At 39.1% G+C, this 24,533-nt stretch overlaps 1 protein-coding gene across 3 annotated transcripts in view; it reads right to left on the reverse strand.

The window, feature by feature from the left end:
- The window catches only part of LOC134217964 (SPARC-related modular calcium-binding protein 2), a 128,286-nt gene that overhangs the window by 57,312 nt on the left and 46,441 nt on the right, over positions 1-24,533 (reverse strand). For all 3 annotated transcript variants that reach the window (XM_062696830.1, XM_062696832.1, XM_062696831.1), the window contains exon 2: positions 18,126-19,076. In XM_062696830.1, coding sequence (XP_062552814.1) covers positions 18,126-18,203 — 78 coding nt within the window. In that variant the 5' untranslated portion in view covers positions 18,204-19,076. The remainder of the gene's footprint in view (positions 1-18,125; positions 19,077-24,533) is intronic.

A 24,533-nucleotide genomic window follows, 5' to 3' on the forward strand; every position in this document is an offset into this window, starting at 1 on the left:
AATGGACGCAGTCTGTGATATATTCATCAGGAATTCATCCGGAAGCTCCTCCAGGAGTTCGTACTGGAATTCCTCCAAGAATTCATCTGGAAGATCGTTCAGGAATTCATCGGAAGGTTCTTCCAAGAATCCACTGGAAGTTCCTCCAGGTATTCCTCTGGGAATTTCCTCAGGAAATCTATAGAAGGCTCCTCAAATCACCGACAAATTCCTTCAAGAATACCTCCGAAAGTTTCTCCAGGAAATCTTTCTGAAGTTCTCCGGATGTTCCTCCAGAAATACCTTTGAAATTCCTTTAAGAACCACAGTGTTATTTTCTCTAGGAATTCCTCCGGAAGTTTCAGAAGTACAGAAATACCTAGAAGCTGCTCCTTTAGAAATTCACCTCCAAAAACTTTGAAACCAAATTCACTACCAACAGTAAAGACTGTATCACAATATCGCGCTGCGTGGAGATTTTTCTGGAAGAATAGCCGTCGAAATGTCTAGAAGTAAAACTTGGAGAGAAGAAAAGAAATCCAAAAATAAAAAAATAGTTATGGGTTTCTAGATAAGGAGGAAATGCTATTACATGAAAAGGATTTTCGAAAGGTTTTCAGAGGAGTTTGTGGATAACGGAGAAACTTAGAAGTTCCCATTGGAGCTTCTAGAAGGATTTAAAAGAGAATTCTTGAGCCCGAAAAGTTTCGACTTGTTTTGAACTTTCATATACTATGGATCCTGGATACACTAATATGTTTTTGGGAATCTTTTGAGTTTCAACCATTTATTTCTGAATAAGGTACAGTGGGGGGGCATTCAAATCAATGCGTTGAATAAGTGAAACATGAAATAATGAACCATTTTAACATGCGAGAGTAAAAGTTTATTAACCTTTCAAGTTTATCTTTTGCACAAGTTGTTTTGCGTGCCAATAAATACAAATATTTTTTTATGTTGTTTTCCATAACACATTCAATTAGTGCATTGATAAGTTGGTTTTCTTTGTAGTTTTGAATTCCAGCCACAAAAATATTGATATGAACATCAAAAATTTTGAAAAAAATATTTTATTGCTTTGCCTGTTTTTTACCATGGGTGGGGCAAGTGAAAATTTTCCGACACTGAATGCCTTTCTTTATTTTTCCAAACACAAATAATTTTTATTAAGCGTATATAAACAAATGATATCAATTCGAACTCATTCTAAGGTTTTTGGTTATTACAGTGATACGTTGTAATACTAAATCAGGAACCCAAAGTGCCAAGCGTGTCAGTGTTTTAAATAATCCATGTTTGATAAATAATTCGTGAAAAAATGTTTTTTTTATATAGCTTAAATACAAGAATCACTACTATTGCAAATATATCAACAATTATGATTTATTTTGTTGAAATTTATAAAATTTATTTATTTGTTAATGTAGACTCTTCTACTGAAATCATAAGTGGATTGTTAATGAAACACAATATGATTCCAGGTTTGATGAATATTTCAAAGATAATTTCTCTGCATTATCGCCAAGGTTCATTATCTTACTATAAACCTGCTATAAACCTGAAATAGAAAGTAGTATTAGACACAAATGGAGATGAAATATTAGATCTTAAAAAATTCAAGTAAAGGAAACATAAAAACATAAAAATTATTTAATGGATCCACTCTAAGGCCCTTTGACTTTCATGAAGTGTCAAAAAGCATCACAAACAGATCACAGTTATGTTCTATTCAGTATAATTATCATTTGCATGAAATATATGATCAGAAAATGTGTTCTTATATTGAAAAATCCTCTTTTAAAATCATTTTTTCACTTACCCCACATGTGGGGCAAGTGAAAAATTGAAACCGATTTTTTTGTGTTCCAAATATTTTGTATCCTAAAAGTATTTTTCAAAGATCTTGTTCGCAGGCATATAAAGATTGGATAGATGATTCGTTATGTCATAAATATGATCATTTTCAATATTATATCCAACTTTTATGACTTGATGAACATGAAATATACGATTTCCTTTGCCCACTTGCCCCACTGTACCTTATGGTTGAATCGTAAAGTGCACATGATTAAGGGAATTCATTTCAGTACTTGTTCAATCTTTCCACCATTTAGGGGGGGACGCCCCCTGCCTTTCTCTGGCTAAGACCTTGCAAACTTCTACAGGAGAATGTTCAGAATGTCCACGGAAAGTTTTTCGGAATTTCTGTTTATTAATTATCAAAATATACACAAAAAATTCTGCCAAATATGTTGGTAGAATCATCCATCGTTTACCCAAAATCTTAGATATTTACCCGGTGAAAAATGGTTCTCGAGAAAGGTGAATCAATCCGTAAACTCCTTAGACATTCAAGATTAAATTAATATTTGAGTTGAATAGGATGACAATTCTAGAAAATGAGTTAATAAAATAATTAATAATAAAATAATTAATTATTGCTTACATTATGACCTCAACTGTAAGATCTTCTTCGCACCTTACTCAATATTGATTCGAAAACGGTTGAGATCAAAATCTGCACAAATCCGGCAAGATACATTTAAAAAATGGAATTAAAAAGGAATGCCACTAAACAAGCTTTTCACTGAATTTGTCATGGACAAGATGAGATAATCATAAATAATCCTGGACTGAACTCATATTTGTATGCATTTTGTGTTTATCGCAACATTCAAATAACTGGTTTGCAATTTTATGATAAAAAAGAACATCATCAATCGACAAAAAAAAGTTAACTGTGTCAACAACAATACTCAATGTGCCAAAATGAGATAATCTTATTCACACCTTTTTAATGTCGTATTCCAAGGTTCAGTGCCGGTTGAAGAAAAAAAACAACAACCATCAAATGAAACCTGCCACAGCAACATGCCTAACAAAGCAGGAGGCATAAAATATCAGCAACGCACCTGAGAAGATCCAAGAACCATTCCAAATTCGAGATGTTTGAGTTGAACGCGTGCGAAGAGGACAGTAAGAAGATTGACTGGAACCCAAACACTTAAAAATGGACCCGGGCTGTGTGGTGGTGGTATGTTCCGAATTCGAAATTAATCAGAACATCTCCGAAGAAAACGGTTGGAAGCCTCTCGGGGTGCGGGATGCGAAACCGAGCTAGACTTAGAGGGACCACAACCGAACCGCATGTTTCTGCGCACACCTGAAAGGCAAATGAATTCCCGCTCGTCCGTACCTCTAAAAGAGCAATAAAAAAGCGATATATGATTCGATCGTTATATTCAAAGTTATGGGATAAGACTAGAAAGATAAAACGGAAAGGTAGCAGCAAATTCGAAGAAGTAGAAGGAAAAATGATTATGCGAATCACAATGTGGAGTGGCTGGGAAAGGTTTCAGAGTATCTAACACATATGTTCCTGAGTGACGCGCTCGAAAGAAATCAGAGTACCTATGTTTTAGGCTACTGGTTCGATGAATTTCAATTCAGTGATGATAAAATGCTGTCTAGTATCTCGTACTTGATTTAATTTACGAGTAACTGAAGACGTACTTACGAATGCGATAAAAACGTGTTTGTCGGGATGTTTGGTTGTTCCTTTCGAAGTCGGAACATGTAGTCCAAGAGGATGACTATCTATTGCTGAACATTTATCCACCACATATCGAGTCACATATTCAACATCAGTGTTATCTATGCCAATTGATTTATGATTCGGCATTGGACTAAAATTAGTCAGCATATGATATCATGACGTGGATATGTTTAAACTTTCCTTATCAGTGCTAATCGGGTAAACCCGCTCATCATGGCAAGGAACATCTGAGGGAAGAGGTAATCCAAAGGTCATTTGGCGGAAAGTCATCTGACCGAATTCAACGTTTGGGCGAAATGGTTATTAAGTCGAAAACGGTATGGCAGAGAACAACATACTGCCAAACAGGTAATTTGACCGAAAAAGCGGTTTGTTTTAACAGGTCTTTAGACCGAACAACTTTTTCGGCCGTTTGTTCATTTCGGCCAAATTACATTTTCAGTCCAATGGCTCTTTGTGTCGAACGTTCATTTCGGACAAATCGCAATTCTAGCCGAACTATTTTTTTTTCCGTACACTCATTTTCACCAAGTGGCACTTGCGGTCAGATGGGTTTCGGCCAAATGAATTTATCGGACAAACAACTTACCGCCTTGTGGCTTTCAGCCAGAAGTCCCTTTCCATCGTCGAAAATTACTAGGCGGGAGAACATCAATTGTTCGAATGCCACATGGTTGAATAACACACTAGACCCAAAATCATCTACAGAACGTTTAACCGAAAGTGACGTAGCTTAGCCTAGCCTAGATTGACTGAACATGTCAAAGGTTCCTTCCCCCTTTATTGATCAGATGTGTTTCAGCAAATCCGAATGTGTAATTTAGCTAAACGACTCATACGGCTAAAAATGTGGTTTGCCAAACAGGTCATATGGCCAAAAATGTCGACCCGTTCGTCCGAATGGCCCTTTCATCCAAACGACCAATTCAGAGTTTATCTCGTTCTGTAAAATACCTTATAAACACTTTATTGTTGGTTGTGATTCAATTTCTCATCATACAATTTGGGGCAGCACCGACATTAGTAAGAGGACGAAGACCTTCTTGAGAGCATATCTTCGAATAACATCGATTTATGTAATAAAGGAGATCAACCTACATTTGTAACTATTAGACAGGAAGTAAAGCTCGATCCACTTAGTATTTGGCCGTTTCTTTTCAATTACTGCGGCGCCTCTGCTGGCCGTACCGAGAAGTAAAACATATCACATCGTTGCGGAAGGTTTGTTTAATTTATGGTAAAAGTTTCATCAGTATTGATGCTCACGTTCAAAAGTTATCGAAAATGGAACGCGAGAGATGGGAATAAATTTTGCACACTCACGTTGGAAATCCAACATGGTCAGGAGGAATGATTTCAAAGTATCTAAAATTACCAAAATTGACTGTAAAAACTGTCAAACGTTATCGGAAAACACTATTGCTGGATCGCGTAGAACAATCGTAGAAGTGTAACATACGACTAGAAACTACAAGTGAAAGTCTGCAGAGCAGTTCGGAACCATTTTGGGGTTTCCTTGCGTGATTTAGCGAAAAGGTTCACTGCGCCGTACAGCACTGCTCAAATAATCTGTCGGCCCGAAGGTTTCGAGTCGTATGATGTCAGTAAGCATACCAACAGGACCCTGAAACAGATCCTGGTTGCCAAACATCGCGCAAGAATGCTGGTCGAGCAAGTTCTGACGAAATACAATTGATGTATTTTGATGGGCGATGAAATTAATTTTAAAATTAACTTTCAATTCCCGGGACACAAGTTTTACCTTACCAAACGGAAGGGTAATGCCTCAGGAAAATTCAAATATGTCTATGCAGGCAAGATTGCTCACAAATTGATGGTATGTCAAAGCATCTGCAGTTGTGGAAAGAAAACTAAAGTTTCCATCACTGGAGCGACCATAAATGGGCAAATATACAAGGAGGAGTGTCTTCAGAAGCGATCTTTGCCATCCATTCAATCACACAACTGTCCGGTGTTGCATTGGCCTGACTTAACAAGCTGCCATTATAGACGGGATGTAATGGAATGATGTGACCCGAATGATAATGACGTTATTGAAAAAACTATCAACCCACCAAAATGCCCAAATTTTCATCCCAACGAAAAATATTAGGCAATTATCATTGGGAAACTTGAGAAATGGTGCAACACAATCAGAAAACCATCTTATATGGAGAAGTGGTGTGAAAAAATGGCAGATTAAGTTGACCGCTCTACTGTGCAAAAAATAACGAGTGGTATTGAAAGAAAAGTCCGAGAATTCATCCGAAATGCTAATGAATAATTTTTCGATATTTTTTCCTTCAAAGTTTACTAAATTCCCTGTATAATAAAACCTGAACCACATTTTTATGTACTTTTTTGGCAAAGAAATGTCTAATTTCGTGCGGCCAAATACTAAGTGGATCAAGCTTTATTGGAGAACAATCTGTAGTCCAATGCTTTCTACAAAAATGGAAAAGGATGGCGATACAGTCGAATTGGATTGCCTTCTTAAGACAATATAAACAGTTCATCACTCCAAACAAGAAAATTTCGAATAAATTGCTAAATCTGAAAATAGTTATTGGTAGTAAAGTTTATTGAAACGGTAATACCAGATTGGGGTACTTCGTATCAGTAGACAATGGCAGTAACCCCACATGGTAACTCGCTGATCTGAGTAGATGCAACACTAATAAGGGATATACCACAATAGATCAACGGTCGTGGTTAAAATCCCAAAAAAAGACGGTCGATTCGATCAAACATCAGTTTCAGGAAAATTACTTATTTATTCAAAAGACTTTTTCTGCAAAATGACCGAACGACACTTTCAGGTGTATGTCCATTTGGCCCAAATGGATCTTTTTTGGCCAAATGACCTGTTCGGCCGGACGACGTTTTCGGCTGTACAGTGGTACACATTTGAATTATTTTGCCACCCTCAGCAACATTTTTACCGAGATTGAAACATCCGAAATCTATTAGTTCCCTTACCGACATTTGAAACCATTGCCGAAATCTCAGCTGTGAGTTTCTCGGTAGTCGTAAAAAATAGCCGAATAGTTCAAGTTAATTTCGGCTAAATAACCTACGGTCAGATGAACTTTGGCGTAATAGCTTGTTCGATCAAGTGGCATACTCGACCAAATAACTTTCGGCCTTTCGGCCTTCAGACAGGTAAATATCTTTCGACCGAATGACTTTCCTGTTCAAAAATTTGATTCCAACGAAAAATTCTGTGGATTTCCACGGGAAGTTCTTCTCAGGTCTCACGGATTTTTTTTCAATACTCGGCGTGAATAAATCAGCAGCATGGCAGATTTCAAACAGCGGTGCACCGCTCAAAAAATGACGGCTGCGGTGTGATGCAAAAACTGTCGCAGGCGGCACACCTCTACTTTCAACCAATGTTGGTAAAATCCTTCAAATATCTTAACATCGAGCCGTCATGCTCGAGCAAACTCGTTCGCTATTTTTAAGGAAAACATGACTTTTTCATGCCAAATCACATTGTTTCACCCATTTGTCGGAAAATCATTTCGTTAGCATTAGCGTTGTTACAGTATGGTTCTTAGATTGGGCACTAGTGATACTCATTCCAATCTATATACATACATCTTACATCTTCTTCTTCTATATACATAAAAATGAATTTCTGTCTGTCTGAGCCTTATAGACTCGGAAACTACTGAACCGATCGGCGTGAAAATTTGTATGCAGAGGTTTTTGGGGCCGGGGAAGGTTCTTAAGATGGTTCGATACCCCTCCTCGCTTTGGAAAGCGGGGCTCCCATACAAATGAAACACCAAACTATTCATAACTCGAGATCTAATCAGAGAATAAATCAATTTTAGGCGAAACGAAGTTCGTCGGGTCTGCTAGTCTAAGATAAAAATGAAATAAGCATGAGGATTACTACTCATGGCCACGCTTATTTTTACAGTTACTAGGAATAGGGAAGGAAACGTTGATGTATAACTTACCAAGCGAGAGGCCTCCGATTTGGCGACGCCCTCATAAGTTCTACGGAGTTGGTGGTTGGGTAGAAGAAGGTAGATCATGGAGGTCTGTCTCAACCTGGAAATTCGACACATAGAATATGATGTTTAAATGTTTCTAACTTAAAATGTTTCCCGATGGTTGTCGAAAATTTTTAAACATATAACTGTTTTATTTATTGTTTGCTTTTTCAATGGTCATGATTTATTAAGTCAAATGATAATTAGTAAAAGATTATTTGTGCCTAACTTTCTGCTCAGTAAGCAAAACGAACCCTCTAGGGTCATCAAACACACAAAACGAACCATGTAGTATGAAGATAATTCGACATGGAAAATTTTGGCCTGAGTGGCCAGCCACAGAAGGAAGTTGGGAATTAACTTTCATCTTCCTTTTTCCATTTCTTTTTCCTTCATTCTTTCTTTCTTTTTACTCCATCTTCATTTTTCTTTTTTCAAGGGTGATCGGTATTAGCCATTTTCGACAAATACCGGTATTTGGTGGAATCAATACCGATAAAATCGGTAAAATACCGGTTTTTGTGATAATTTCAAGTATCAAAAGAAATTGTTTTGATTTGGACTTTTGGATGAAAAACAATATTTGTTGACAAACTTTAAATGGAAAATATATTAAGCTCTTTTAGTGGAATGTATTAAACCGTCTAAGACGAATTAAGTACTGTCCATTTAATTCCACCAGTTAATTTTCGTTATCTTTGCAGATACGTATTTCGACCTCGACCTCGACTTGCGAGACTTGTCGAGTCAAGTACGAGACACTGAAGACGACCACACAGTTGTGATCGAAATACGTATCTGCAAAGATAACGAAAATTAACTAGTGGAATTAAATGGAGAGTGCTTAATTCGTCTTAGACGGTTGAATACATTCCACTAAAAGAGCTTTATATATTTTTCTGAGTATAAGATTGCTAATGTCGTTCGTGTTCGCGTGACTAACATCTAGGTTACTTCGACCTGGCACCCAGAGTACCAGTACTACACTGCCGTAATCTGAAAAAGTGACGTATACGCCATTTTCCAAAAATGGTGTTAACGAGTACTACTCATCGAGCTCTTTAACAGTAAAATGGAAAACAGGCATGTTGTAAAATGGCTGTTACGTCACTTTTCCAGATTACGGCAGTACAAGTGTCAAACCGATGTTGGTGATGAAACCAAGCATGCACTACAACATGATGCATTAAATATGTCCAATTGAAGCATGTTGGAGCATAATTTGGCAAAATAATTCAAATGACTACAGCGCCACTAGTGTTCTAGTACTTATGCTTCTACTGTTTGGATCGTCTCTCTTGAATTCATTCCTTAAAAGCATCGAATAAGTGGCGGAAATTTCTATGGCTTAATTTGATCATTGTTCCAACATAAATTGGAGCGCCAAGCTTAAACTCATGGATCCGTTTGAATATAGATAACATATTATTCCAGCGTGTCATGGCATTAGCCATCAATTCAAATTCTTCCGAATTGAGAACGGACATACCTATTTTTGCCGAAAATCGTAATTCACATGTCATCTCCGGAAAAGAACTAGTACCATTTTCATTGTAGAAAAAAGTCATTCGCAGTTTGACAGATGGCAGAATGATAAGATAAGATAAGAGAATGAAGCAACAGATATGGTTAATGACGATGTAGATCGATCTTTGTTGTTGCAAGAACGTCGTCAATGATGCTTACTTGAGCAAAGTTACGCATGCGCGCATTTAATTTTCGGGTACTTATTCAAAAGGACGTATGTGATTTTGTAAACAAAGGTTCAAACCTCGATTTGTCTAATCTGATAGCACTCCCACGCAAACCGGTTTGCGTGGGAGAGCCATCAGATTGGACAAATCGACGTTGGAATCTTTGTTTACAAAATCACATACGTCCTTTTGAATAAGTACCCGAGAATTGTTGTATTTTTGCGCGATGAGTCTTTACTGCTTGTAACCGAATATTTTGTCCCATCTATGCTGGATTTCCTATTTATATAGGATAGATATCCGATTACAGGCAATTGAACTGATACATGTATGAGAAAATTATTAAAGATTTTTAATACTGACAGCCAAATTTGAAATACCAAAAATACCGGTATTTTCCGTCTCTAATACCGGTATTTTTGGTACTCAAAATTGGTCACTAATACCGGTATTACCGGTTTCGGTACTACCGGTTAGACCACCCTGCTCCTTCTAACTTTTTCTTCCTTCCTTCCTTCATCTTTTTAATTTTTTTCTTGTTTCTTCCTTTTTCATTGCTTTGCCTTTCATCTTCCCTTCTCCATCTCGCTTCTTCCATCTTCATTCTGTCTTACTACTCCTGTGAACTTTTCATTTTTACTTCTCTCTTCTTAGTTCTTTCAATTCACTTCTCACTTCTCAATTCTTATTTCTCACTTCGCGCTTCACACTTTTCATTTCTCGCTTTACACACATGATAATGAAACATATTTAAACCATTCGGCTGAACGACATTCGATCAAATTACCCCAAATCTTAATTTTGTCTCTTGTCATAAGACCGGTTTGTACAATCCCATTGAATTCCACCACTTAATTGTATCTTGACAGATACGTATTTCAACCTCAACAGTAAGGCCGTCTTCAGTGTCTCGTACTTAACTAGACTACAAGGCACGACTCGAGTACGGGAGACAGAAGACGGTCTTACTGTTGAGGTCGAAATACGTATCTGTCAAGATACAATTAAGTGGTGGAATTCAATGGGATTGTACAAACTCGTCTTATGACAAGTGGAGACATTCCACTAAAAAGCACAAAATAATTTTCTTAACTTAATTTTGTATTTTACGTGAAATGGGCATTGATGGGCACAAATGGGCACTGCGAAAACCGCGAGGTCATCGTCGTTTGTAATAGCTAAACTAATTCACAATGTTGTGAAAACTCATATATGAATATGTACATTATGTGGAAGATATTGATTTGAAAAATGTATTGGAGGTAACCACTTTTCCTTCGATGGGACTCGAACCCACGACCCTCAGTTAATGAGAAGCGAATAATGAAAATATGTATATGCTACTTAGAGTTACTTTGAGAAACATAATAAAGGTTTTGTTTAACTGTCATTCTACGCCTTTATTAGCTGGGAAAGTGCTATTCTACGAAATGGAATAGGACAGCACTGCTCAAAGGAGAAAATGCTCTCTTAAAATGAACGCATTCGCCCGGTTTAACGAAACTATGCTTTAATGACATTTCGTCGATTGACGTTTGGTCAAATGATACTTGGGCGAACGGACATTTGGTCGAAGGTACATTTAGTCGAAAGTATTTATCAGCATAATTCATCGTGGCCCATCTAGACGAAAAAACATCTGGTCATTTAGTCGAATGGACATAAAGTCGAAAGTGAGTTTCATCATAATGGATCAAGGCCCACTTAGTCGAAAGTTTTCATTTTTTTGAACTTTATTATCGTGATTTTTTTATTTGCAGTCATGATGGGCAATCAGTATTTCTAATCAAGTGTTTCAAATTAAAACAAACGCAGTTCTTTTAATCGAAAGGTCATTCAATTGAAATTTTTTAACGAGGTTTTAACAAAATAAAAGAAATAAATACAAATTATAAAGCCTGTCCACGTTAAATTTCGGACACAGAGACAATGTCCAACTGATTTGTAGCCATTTTATCTCTTTGGACAAGAAGGAAAACCCGCTGAAGGAATAACATAAAGCGAAGAGAAATGTGAAAATTGTGAAAATTAAAAAAAAATCTCATGGGATGATGGGTGTCCGAAATTTAACGTGGACAGGCTTTATGTAACATTTGTCTCAATATAATAATAAAAGGCACATATTTCTTATGAATCTCTTCTCGCTGGTACTACTGGAAAAGAGTCCCGAGTTCTGCTTCATATCGGCGGAAGGCCGATCCGTATTAAATACATCAGCAAACCAGAGTCTATTATATAGAGTTGCGCAAAGAGGATCTTCTTACACTTATTCTGAATGATCTTCTTGTTATTCTGTTTGCAACTTTCATTTTTGTTCAACCCTTAAAGTGACTTCGCGGGAGTGTTCACTGCTAAAGCTTTTTAATTCGATAACCAAGTCACCCACAGAGTGCAAACACGTGAGTTTCTTGTTGCTACTTTATTGGGGGGTGTATTGAAGTTTTTTGAAGCTGTTTCTCGAACAAATCTAATACATTTCAATTCATGCGTTTTAATTCCCCATAATAATCATTAGGCGATAACAATCCTTCCACCTTACCAACAAGCATTTGTTTACTTTGCTCGATAGGTAGACGGTTTGACAGTTCAATAGGTAGATTTGGCTTCACTCTTTGCGTAACTCTATATATAATAGACTCTGCAGCAAACCATCGATATTCCAATAGCCATTAATCCAGTAAAAATTGATCAGTTTAACTCTTTCCGCGTAACACAAAGTTTCCGAGATAATATTTTTGACGTAAACTACGTCTAAGGGGAAGACTCAGATACAGGGTGTAAAACGGAAATTTCCAAATTCGAGACCGTCACGAAATTAGAATAGATTTCAAACGCTAATGGCGTCTTTATCTTTCAATGAATTTTCGAGATTTTCCTATCAATCGATTTGGAAGCTCTCCAGCAATTTGTCAATTCTATTGATACAATTGATTATCAACGTTAAACTATTGAAAATGTTAAACTATTAAACTATTATAAAATGTTATGGTTATGTTCCAAACTGGTATGTATTCTAGCACTGGCACTAGATTCTTCATTTCACCAAACTGTTTTACGCAGTTTACACAACCCTTATGATTTTTTTATATATCCTGGCCACATGTGAACTGATCCACAAACGTCTTGAACACTGAACAAAACATCCGAAGATTTTTTTCCCGGTATATCTTCGAAAGTTGTTTTAGTGAGAAAAGAAGATTGAGCTGAAAAAAAAACTGCAAAAATTTCACCTGAAGACGTGGGAGGACCAAGTAAAGCCACGAAATGCAAATCGCAAACCATGGCGGTTTTTCAGAGGGCGCATTGAGGGATTCTATGCAAGCCTTAGTGGAAGTAACAGAAACAACATAACAAGCTGTAGCAGAAGATTATGAAATTATTAAATCTATACGAGGACGTCAGAAGCTATTATTAAACGGATATGTTTACAACTTAAACAAGAAGGTACATGTTGAAACAGATATTGAACCAAAAAAACATACATTTTTATTATTTATGTAGGTAGATGACGTTCATTATTGGATCTGTGTGAAAAAGCACAGCTAAATATTTTAAGTCGGAGCGACGCTTATTTCGCGAGTCACTTCAGGACACAAACATAATAAAGATATCTGTAAAGAGCATTGCCACCCACCAAACTTATTGGAAAATAATTGTCTGCGCTATAGACAGCTGTTGAAAAAACCGATCGAGTGAAACCCGTGAACCTCCGTCGGGCACCATCAGCGTTTGTGCCAAGAATACGCCGTTAGAGGTTTGTTTTTCATTAATAATATGAGGTGAAGTATGAACTAATTATTTCAAATCAATAGGTTCAGACGATAATTTCGAAACCAGCACAGAAGAAGATATGTCGAAGAAACCGCGAATCAATCAAAACATTAGGATATGCTCCTTAAACGACGGAAGATTTTGAAGAAATTGACGAATGTTTCAAAGAACGGGTCCCCGTTTTTAGTTGGACAAAAATTCACCGAAGGCGGAGTAATATTGATGTTCTGTACTGCAGGAAATTTTATTTTTGTTAAAAAATTACAGACAATGTAAATCGTTAAGCTTCATCCAACCTTTGGATGTTGGATGGAACTTTTGCCACAGCTCCGAAATGTTTCCGTCAAATGTACTCCGTTTTGGCATCCATCGAGACAAAAGAATCGGCTAGATTCTTCCCAATGGTACCTATATTTTTTGCTGCAGTCTAAGTCGGAAGAAACATATACCGACGCTTTCCAGCTTTTGGTCAATTACGCAGCTCAGACCAGTGTCGAGCTCGATCCGGAAGAAGTCATCACTGACTATGAGAAAGCTGCCATAAATGCGTTTCAATCAGTATTTCCTGAAACTCGAACGCAAGGATGTTTTTTTTTTCAATTAATGCCAAAACTCGTACAACAATCAGAACTCGTACAACAATCAATATCCATCCAAACTTCTTAATCAAACCACTTTACACAGTTATGCAAATCAATTTAAAAAGCGAAAATGAAAATTCAAAAAAAAACTCTGAAAACACACAACACTGCTTAGAAAATTTAAATTTCATTGAGTACGATACCTCAGAAAATAGATTTAAGCTCTTTTAGTGGAATGTCTTCAACTGTCTAAGACAAGTTTAGTATTTTCCATTTAATTCCACTACGTTTGTTGGACCTCAACTGTGAGGTCATCTTCAGTGTCTCGAGTCGAGTCAAGTACGAGACACTGAAGACAGCCTCTCACTTGAGGTCGAAATACGTATCTGTAAAGATAACAAAACGTAGTGGAATTAAATGGAAAGTACAAACTCGTCTTAGACAGAGTACGACAATCTGTTAGTTTTAACCTTATATCAGGGCAAAAAAGCGAGCAAGGAGAAAATACCGGTGATGATGAGCACGATTTTCAGCGAAGGAAACAAAATAACTACAATGATGCATTTCTTCCTTCATCAATGCCTCCGCATCGATATTTACAGCATCCACCCTCGGGGCGAACGATTTGATTTATTTGGACAACAATTCCCATCTGCCCATGATGTCCAAACAATCCACAATGTGAGAACGAAGCTGCCTCCCTGGACTAGGATCGCCCGCAGGCAGAAAATTGCAGATTTTATAAACACATTTTACAGTTTGAAAACTGACGGGCTGGCGGTGGCCACTATCGAGAACCAACTAACCGCACACTGGAATCTCCCGATGAGAGAAATGCGTCTGTCTGTTGTCTGTTTGGAGAAAACAACGCATCACGATATGCCACGCGGTTCCAAACAGCGCACTCATCACGTCAACCTGCTGGATGCTGGGACCGCCCGCCCACCGATTTGCTTACCGTACCAAACGTAACGCAACGGCCGACATATTCCTGCGGTCGACCCGAGTAATCGTTCTACATTTATTTGAATCGAATCAGCGGATCGGATCTCTGCGACTATTCAACGGTTGTTTGGCTGCCGGCATCGGTATATTTGTGTTGGCATTTGACAAATAGATTTCAATTAGAATTGTTAATTAGGGCCGTCGCTGAGCTTTGGTTTATGGTACCACAGTCGACAGTTTCAGCAGTGGATTAGATAGAGAGATGCTCACGAGATATTCGCAATTAGAAGACTTTACAAAGTTTAAGTGCGTTTATTTTCTGAGAAAATTTCGCGTTTTTAAACGTCTTTAAGATCATACCCACTCCAATCGTAATTATTTATTTTCTAATCATTAACGAGTAAGCATAATAACAAAAATTTGAGTTTGAACCAGCTCTTAATATAGAAAGGTGTTATAAATAATGGATTAGGTATTCTATGTTTCTTCTATTCAAATTAACTGAACGAAAACAATCCACTAGCCCCTTGATTATTTGTTCTGACCTGCCAGCCTGTCTGCCCCGTACTCAAAGAAACACTTTCCAGAAAACCAATGACGATGATTATGATGATGATAAACTACAGCATCCAATTGAAAGAAACAAACGGAAGAAGAAACCATCGAAATTGAACCGCGGAAAAAAGGTTCAACGCGACTCGTTTTTATTAGCGAGAGACCCTTGAGAAAACTTCAATCGAAGTTCCGAACTCAGCCCGGACCCTGGCCTGGCATACCTACTTCTTGCCGATCTTCCAATAATAATGCCTTCGCCGACTGAATGAGCAGTGCTTCTATCTCCAAAGTACCCGTGTGCAGAAGAAGGGCATGAGAAGAATCGTTCCAAAACGGAAAATGAAGCCAACGATCATCAACCGTTCGAAAGGTTCTGCTAAGAAGCTACTCCGAGGGATCCCTCCACTTTACTTGGTGTGTTCTTATTTACATTTTCACGGCCCGATTTGACTTTATGCTTTGGCCTTTTGGCTTCTGCCTCGTTCCTACTATCTCATTCCACCCGATCACCCGGACGCGGACCCGGTGCGACTGTACATAAAACATAAGCCGAGCACCTTTCCGAACGCTCCGCTCTGCGCACCGCCTTCCACCCTTCCAATCTATGGGTTCTTTCTTCAGCTTATGTTTTCAAGTGGAGTCGCTGTGGCTGGGCTGTAAAACCTAACAACTTCAGGCAAGACGATGATGCTGCTGATGACGGTAAGATCGAAAACCCAGCCAGACATGCCGTCGCCACTCCCTGCCGATTGGCTGCTCTTCTCGCCTCAGCGGGTCGTCCTACGTCCCGGTGCGTCCGCCGTCGATCGTGCACGCGTTCCGCAACTCCGGGCATCCCTTTTCTCGAGCGTACCTCTACCTACTTTTGTGATGACCGACGACCGGCAGCATCATTTAGACAACCACTTTGGGCTGAAGTGGGAAAACAAGAACAGCAATAGCGGTAAGAACGCGAAGCAACAATAATGCATCGGAGAATCACTCTTATGGTCGGTCAAAAAGCGAACCATAAAATCGCCAAAGGAGATTCCGGCCAACACCGAAAGAAGAAAAATAAGCGTGAAAGAGTGAACCTCTTGAGAGGTTGTTGTTAGTTCGATGGTCGGGTATTATTATTCTTAACTTTTGGGATTGTCTTCTTGTTCTCGGGTTCTGTTGATGGTGGCTTTGTTGTTACAAAACCCATCGCCTTTTATTCAGTGAACGAACCGCTGATCGAGATCGACGAAGATTGTACAAAATATGAATTAGTTTTTCATAAATGATTCACTACGAAGAATTTTTCCCGGTTTACTGCTTCAGTGTTTCAAGATAAATAGAAAAAAGCTTCCGAGCAGCCGATTAATAGGGACACGGCAGGTATTTCCGTCCATCGTCGTAGTGGCTAAAACCAACGAAAGCAACGTACATTTGCTAGAACTTCACTATAGCAGAACGTTTCTCCTGAGCCTATGATTTGGTACGTATGAGTTTTACAAAAAAGCGTCTTTTTAATTGGTTTTCGAGACTATGACGAACAGACGAAAAAACCTGCCGTGTCCCTATTTCCAATTTATATGTATCGATAATTTTAATATGTTTCGGGTTAATTTGGTAGTGGCATACCCGCCATTCTTCTTTTTATTGGCATTACATCCCCACATTGGAACAGAGCCGCCTCGCAGCTTACTGTTCATTAAGCACTTCCACAATTATTAACTGCGAGGTTTCTAAGCCAAGTTACCATTTTTGCATTCGTATATCATGAGGCTAACACGATGATTCTTTTATGCCCAGGAAAGTCGAGGCAATTTTCAATCCGAAAATTGTCTAGACCGGCACCGGGAATCGAACCCAGCCACCCTCAGCATGGTCTTGCTTCCTCGCTTTCCGCATCGCGTTTGAAGTTTGTTTGGAAATTAGTATGGGAAAACGTATATTTTTGCATTTTTACTTCTAGTTAACTTTCAGTTCATCGTAAACCAAGTGGCACCATGCGTTAAAGTAAAACCCAAAGGATGCCGAAAGTTGTTTTACTGAAGAAGGTATATTGCTGGGACGTCCACGAAAAGAGTTATAATCCTTCGAAGATTGATTGTTCATACCTTATGCGAAAAATGGTTTATTCTGCCAGCACTGCCGAACTACTTAGACCAATAATTTAACTGAGTGTTATTTCAAAATAGTTGATCTTATAGAGCTTTAGAGCTAATGGAGCTATCCGGAATTTTTCACAATGAAAAATCCGACAAGAAGGAAGATGGGTTTTGCCCTTTGATAACCATAGGTTGTTCGGTAGTGCTGGCAGAAACATTGATTTCTTGCATGTGGTTTGAACAATCAATTTTCGAATCGTAATAACATTTTTTGTGGACCTTCCAGCTACGTACCTTCTTCGGCAAAGTCTTTCGGCATCTTCCAGACTATATGCTAACGTATTGAGTCACGTGATTGATGATAAATTGAAGCCGCTAAGAGCAAAAATGTAAAAAAGCATGTTTTCCCATACTAATCTCCATGTAAATTTAAAACGCGATGCGGCATGCGAGGTTGCAACCAATCGAGCCCATATTTTGCACAGTTGATTGGGGTCCCAAAACGATTCAGAAAAACCTTGATCTCACTTGATCGGACGAAGTTTGCGTTTTTTCATACAACTGCGCCCCACTCTAATACATGTGCCATGCAGAGTAATATTATAAAGCATTTCGCTATCTCGTCATTTTTTAGCGCTGCCGTTAAAACCTCAACATTACTAACAATTAATGATGCGCTATTAAGAAATAAAGATCTTGCGACCATCTAGAACGAGGGAAATGAAATTAGGAAGTGCTTCATATACTACGTACTCAGATCCCAGGCAATAACTAAAATTTGGAATAAAGGGATACATAACAGATAGCATAAAGAAAAAAAAATTTAGGGCAAAATATAAACAGCATCTGCGAATCGTGGCGTAAAATAAATTGGCGACGCTCACTTTTAGTTTTCCATGCAGCATACAAGCTGATTAATAAGCAAATATTAATGTTATACGTAACAAGCACCACATTCTACTCACCGTAGGTTCCGATTTTGGTGGAATCGCGAGGGCCACCTGCAGCACCAGCGTTATCAGACAGGCCACAGCAAGCTTCATCCTGACGCCGACGCTATACAACCGTTCGCCACTTACACTACCGTGCTATGTGATGTAATTTATGTCCAATTGCCAATTTGCCGGCAACCTACAAAACACTCAGCGGCGCGGCGGCTTCTCAGTTCTTCACCGGCTATCGCGCACCAATTCAGCTCAGACGGGCGAACCGGCACCGGGCGCGGTTCGAAAATCTAATTCCTGCTGACAGTTTTGGTTTGATTTATTGCTCTATCATCAGATCTTAGAACAATTCCTGCTTACCCCCGCTGCACTTTTTACTATCGCTGTTGTTTGGTAATCGCAAAAATGTGTATGAATGCACGGGTCCTCACTGCTGGGTTCTTCTTCTCCGTAACGATCAGAGTCGTGGCAGTGCACTTTCGCGCGGTTTGTAATACGGCACTCGCGTTGATGATGTAGTTTTGCTACTGCTTATTAGGGCCGCAGTTCTCGCTTTTTCCACCCTTGAATTGATGCGTTCTTCGTATGCTCACATTCTTCGCAAACACTAGAAGATAGTAATACTTTATGAACACATCTACAGATCGACGACGCACGGTAAACCACCGCAGACTCCGGCTCCAACCGCTCGCACCCTCACTCTACGCAATATGCTTCTTCGGAACACAAATTGACCTGATTTGATAATAAATTTATTTATTTGATTTTCGACGTGTCTCGCACGCGAACTCCAGCCCGACCTCTGAGCAGCTGATGCCTGTTTTCAAAGAGTCTCTCGCGATTTCTTCCTTCCACGGTGCAGCAACGGTGCCGCAAGTTCAACGACGGTCGATCGTTTATTGACTCGTCAAGAAGTATCGCGATTTGATAGCTTCATCAAACGGGGACCTTTACGCCATGTAAGTAAGTAATCTGTGAATTGGGGGAAGAAATGTGAAAACATTAGAATATGCATAATTTATTTCTATTGGGCTATTTAAGAGACTGGCTTGCAGTGATCATATGTAAGGATACTAAAACAGTAAATAATTGCAGAAATCAATTACCAATCTTGCTACTGCATGATTACTCATGCCACAGTACTCAGACAGCACAACGCGACCACCGGGACGTAGATGACACGAACCACACTCAAATTGTTTCAATTATTAAACCTCATAAATTAACCGCATATTTGTCGCTCGTGACTTTATAGGCAATGGGGCAAGTGCATCATCATCTTTGCCTGAACTGAACTTATGACTTCAGTTGGAGTAGATGAATGCGATGCCATCGTTCTATCTGGAGAAAGCGCGTGGGATGCATTCCGGTGCTGATGGCTGACACGCTTCGGATGGCTTTGGAAATTCAAATCTGAGCTCTCATTGCAAACGCGATGTACGGCGCGCGTGCCAGTTACAAATAGTTTTTAGAACGCACCGAATCCGCAAATGGATTCATTTTCTAGAAGAAAGAATAATTTATGAGCTCAAGCTAGCAATAGCTAAAGACTTTCAGCGAATACAATAACAAGATTTTTTATAGATCAATGCATGTACCAGATTGAATGAATCAAGACTTTCGTTTCAGTTGCTAATAATGAGCCGATAATGATAGAAGAAATGGCGATAGCTACGTATGTGCCGCCAATAGAACCGTCAAAAAACAAGAGACCTGTCGAGTAGCCAAAATCTTGGTACAATATCTGAAAAGGATCTGTCTCCTCATCGACGGCGGCGGCAAATATAACGAGCTTTTGAAAAACAAAAAACCCTGATTAATCCTCCTAACGGAGCTGGTGCCTTCCTCGTGCAAAACAAAAAATAGTGCTAAAAATATGAGTGCGCATTTTTGACACACACACACGGGCTGCGAAATGGTGAGTTGACATCAGAGAAGGAGCGACCTACACAGCTCTGGTCCTCACAAGTTCCAATCTCACGCTTCCACGGGTCTTCCGATGACAATCGACCGTCAGCTAAGGGTTTTGTACTTAGTTGGTAGTACAGCCTGGGCACTGTTGTCCTTCTGACATCAGCTAGAGTGAGGGGGTGCGACCAAATGGACCATCATCCCTAACCCCTAATCCCAAGGCGTTAAGCGACCCGTGCCGAGGGGATGCATGGCCAGGGGGGGTGAAATAATAAGCTGGGCCTTTAACGGAGCCTGTGGGGTACCTGGGCACTCTCCACAGTAATTGTCCCTTACCGCGTTATGCTGGTCTCTGGCGTGGTGGACCTCTTTTCCCGAACAACTCGTGGGACTAAAATGGAAAACCAAGTCAATTCTTCAATTAGTGGTAGTAGTGTAGGCGACAACCCCGTCGCAAGAGGTTGGTTGGTCAGGTCTCCGCCAACGGTCTCCGCCAGCAGGTCTCTGCTCCAACGGAGCAGACACAAAAACGGGGGAGACAGTCTCCAGGAGATGAGCTTTCTGAGGGCCGCTCCAAAACGCGGAGGGTTACTACCCCGAACAAGGGTAGTGGGGCTGGGAAACTGAACCCCGGCCAGGTACCTCCAAAACCGGGAGAGGAAGGACCTGGAAAGGTCCGTCCACCCAGGAAAGATGGTGGTAAGGGGTTACGGCAGGCTGAGAGCTCTCAGCCGCTCCAGACCAGGGAAATAGAGGGGGATGACGCCTTCTGGACCCTGGTCAAGAACAAGAGGAAACCGAAGACATCAAGGGCCGAAAAGTAGGCCCAGGCGAATGAGGGTAGCATCATTTTTCACGAATGTCACCTTTTGAAGACTTTTGGGCCTTTTAAAATGCGTGTTTTGCTAGATGAATATCGTCTGTATCTTCTTCCATTGTCGAGTTATATCAATTTTCTTGAAACAACATGATTTTAGTAAAATTGGTAAAACTTGAGATAAAAATACTGTTTTTTGAGGTACACCCTAATCCAATTAGGTAAAATTGCTCTAAATCAGCCAACTTAAGAGGTACAGAAAAAACTTTTTTAGCAAAATAAGCAAAATAAGTAATAAGCTGCGCTACAACTTTGTAAAAAATGACATGTCAGTATTTTGATAAATAAAAAACATATTTTTCTTATATGATGGGCCACCCCATTTTTTTCTAGCACCATAATGATGGCCTTACTATTTTGAACAATTTTGTAGAACGACATTTTTTTCTAAAAAAATTTAGTTTTGGCGTAAATCGCATCTTTCCGCGTAAATCTGTATCCTGGACCACAGTGTATTGCTGAGGCTCCCGAGATGTTCAGATCTACCATGCAGAGATGCCTGGACGAGGGAGTCCTCCCTGAAGCATGGAAAAGGCAGAGCTTGGTCCTATAAGACCTTTTATGAGACAGATCGAAACAGCTGTTTCTCTCGTGTTTATCTACTTTGACAATTGGTGGGAGCCCGTTTGTTTGGTAATTTCGGGCATAACATTTCGATGGGTCCCATCATCAATTCTACCTATTTTACTTTTCGGCTACCAGGGCTTTAGAACAAAGTTTTTCATATGATTCTTAAAACGTGTCGTTAGTTTATTCATACCATTGCATTCTAAGCATGAAAAGCTGAAGAAAACACGAATGAAAAGTAAAACGTTTAAAACATTATTTTGTGTTCGGACCTAACGGAATGTTCACGCAGAATCATATCAAAACAAAACATCAAAAGTAAATAATCGGGCCACCGCGAAACGTCTCATAAAATACCTTATTGCCAAAGGTGGGAAAACCACCGGGGGATCCGTCGGCATAGAGACGAATTTCCTTCCCCACCGTACCAGATTCCGACGGGAATCCTTTCGGGATTCCGACGGGAATCCTTTCGGGATTCCGACGGGAATCCTTTCGGGATTCCGACGGGAATCCTTTCGTGATTCCGACGGGAATCCTTTCGGGATTCCGCCGGGAATTATTTCGGGTTTTCGACGGGAATCCTTTCATATTTCCGACGGGAATTCTTTCAGAATACCGATGGGAATCTTTTTGGGTTTCCGACGGGAATCTTTTCGGGTTTCCGACGGAAATTCTTTCGGATTCCGACGGGAATCCCTTCGAGTTTTCGACGGGAATCCTTTCGTATTTCCGACGGGAATTCTTTCGGGATTTATTCAGGAATCGAAAGGATTCCCGTCGGAATCCCGAAAGGATTCCGTCGGAATCGAAAGGATTCCGTCGGAATCGAAAGGATTCCCGTCGGAATCCCGAAAGGATTCCGTCGGAATCGATCCCGTCGGAAAGGATTCCCGTCGGAATCCCGAAAGGATTCCCGTCGGAATCCCGAAAGGATTCCCGTCGGAATCCCGAAAGGATTCCCGTCGGAATCCCGAAAGGATTCCCGTCGCTTGATACGGCGGGAAAGGTGCTCGAGATTGGTGATACGCAGGTGCGGATGGTCTGGTGGTAACTAGTTTGGTTTCCGGAAGGGTAACACACACACACACAGTCAAGCAGCCAAAAGTTATGACGATTTCTGTCGTCACTTCTTCACATAATTTCTGATTTTTCGTCAATTCGAAAAAGTCCTTGAGCAACTGTCAAAGAAATTCCTAAGGAAATGGATCAAAAATTCCGTCAGCAGTTCCTTTGGAAATTAAGGAATTCTTTTTGAAGTTCTTTCTGAAATTCATTTGGATTTCAAAAATTCAATTGTTCGGAAATTTCTCTGCAGAATTTTCTAAGAATTATTTCGGGAACTCCTCCGTGGATTTCATTCAAGAATATTTTAGAAAATGTTTAGACATGTGTCCAAAGATTCGTTCAGAAAATTATCCGGAAATTCCATTGTATTTTTTTCCTGCAGGAAATCCTTTAGTTAAACCACACAAAAATTCCTTAAATTAATTCTTTCCAAAAATCCTGCAGGAATTTGGAAGAATTTCTCCGGAAGTTCTTTTAGGAACTTTTTGATTTTTTTTTAATTGATTTCCGATGCAATTTCTAAAGGAATTGCCGAAGGAACTCCTTAATGAAGTAAGGAGTTTCAGATGGACTTTTCGGTAGATTTTCTGAAAGAATTTCCAAAAGAACTCATGAAGAAATTCTAAGAAAGTCCTAATGGAAAATAGGAAGAAATATTGCTAGCAAAAATTCTCAAGCCAATTTAATTTCTAACAAAATCCTAATCCGAAGGAATACATAAAGGAATTTCTTGAACAGTTGCTAAAAGAATTTTCGAAGAATGTTTTCAAGAAATTCTGGAGGAAGTTCTGAAAGAAAGTATCCTGAGGAAAATTTCTAAAGAATTCCAAGAATTTCTACCTAGAGTTTCCGCAGAAATCACTAAAGAAATTTCTAAACGAATACCTGGAGGAATTTCTTTCATGAACTGCTGGAATAATTTCCGAAGGAAATTTCTGAAAAAAAAACTCTTAAGGAATTTCCGAAGGAATTTGTTGAAGGGATTTCTGGATTTCCTTCCGAAGGATTTTTTGAAAAATTTCCGGGAGTAATTTTCGAAAGAATTCCTGTAAAAGAAATCAAAGAAATTTCTGAAGGAATTGTAGAAACAATTACTTAAAGAATATCTGGAGGATTTTTTTATTGTATGCTTGAAGAAATTGCTGAACATATGTGGCATAATAAATTGCTTTGATTTCCGGGAATCTAAAGTGCTATTCCAGTTATTCTTTATTTTTACTTTTTGCGGTTCCTGATTTTCATTTTAAAACCACTAAGCAATGGTTCGGATTCGATAAACTTCGTGTTTAATCAATTATTTTGCTTTTTATTGGCTTTTGTAACTTAGATTAGAATATCTGTAGTTAATGACTGTGGAAGCGCCATATTACTGATAACATTATAACAAATTGGCTATTTAGCCTGGACTATCTAAATTGTTCAGATCCTCCTAGACCTAGACGAATGCCAAATATCTACTTAACATTTTAAGCAGTATTTTACTAGATAAAGCTTTTAGAGTTGAAACCCAAACCGACGAACTGTATAGCATTTACTATTTGTATGTCGCCACGCGCCGGTGCCGACTTAACAGCGATTTCGAATTTACGATTTAGCGATTCGAATCTTACAACTTAAAAACATTTTGAATTCTACAGAAATTTATTGAAACCGTTAGAAAAAATCTTAAATCCAAATTTTGGTTTCTTGACTTGATTGAAAAACATTTTCATTGCAATTATAGTCATTTGCGTGATAAAATTCTGATCGGCGGCGCGCCGACCCTAAATCATTGGCGGCTGAATTCTAATTAATTGTATTAGTGGTAAAAACTCCCAGGGTAAAACATTCAGAATCTACATTTGTTTGCGATATCCCTAGCAGCACACATGTTGTAAATAAGCTACTATTACTCATATATTATCAAATTCAGTCATAATACATGAGCTACGTGGATACGCAATCAATGATATATTTATATTGAAGTTACTTTTGTTATTCAAATTAGACCGATACAAATAGTCAAT

The sequence above is a fragment of the Armigeres subalbatus genome, chromosome 2 (genome assembly GCF_024139115.2).
Source record: "Armigeres subalbatus isolate Guangzhou_Male chromosome 2, GZ_Asu_2, whole genome shotgun sequence".
NCBI classification, from domain to species: domain Eukaryota; kingdom Metazoa; phylum Arthropoda; class Insecta; order Diptera; family Culicidae; genus Armigeres; species Armigeres subalbatus.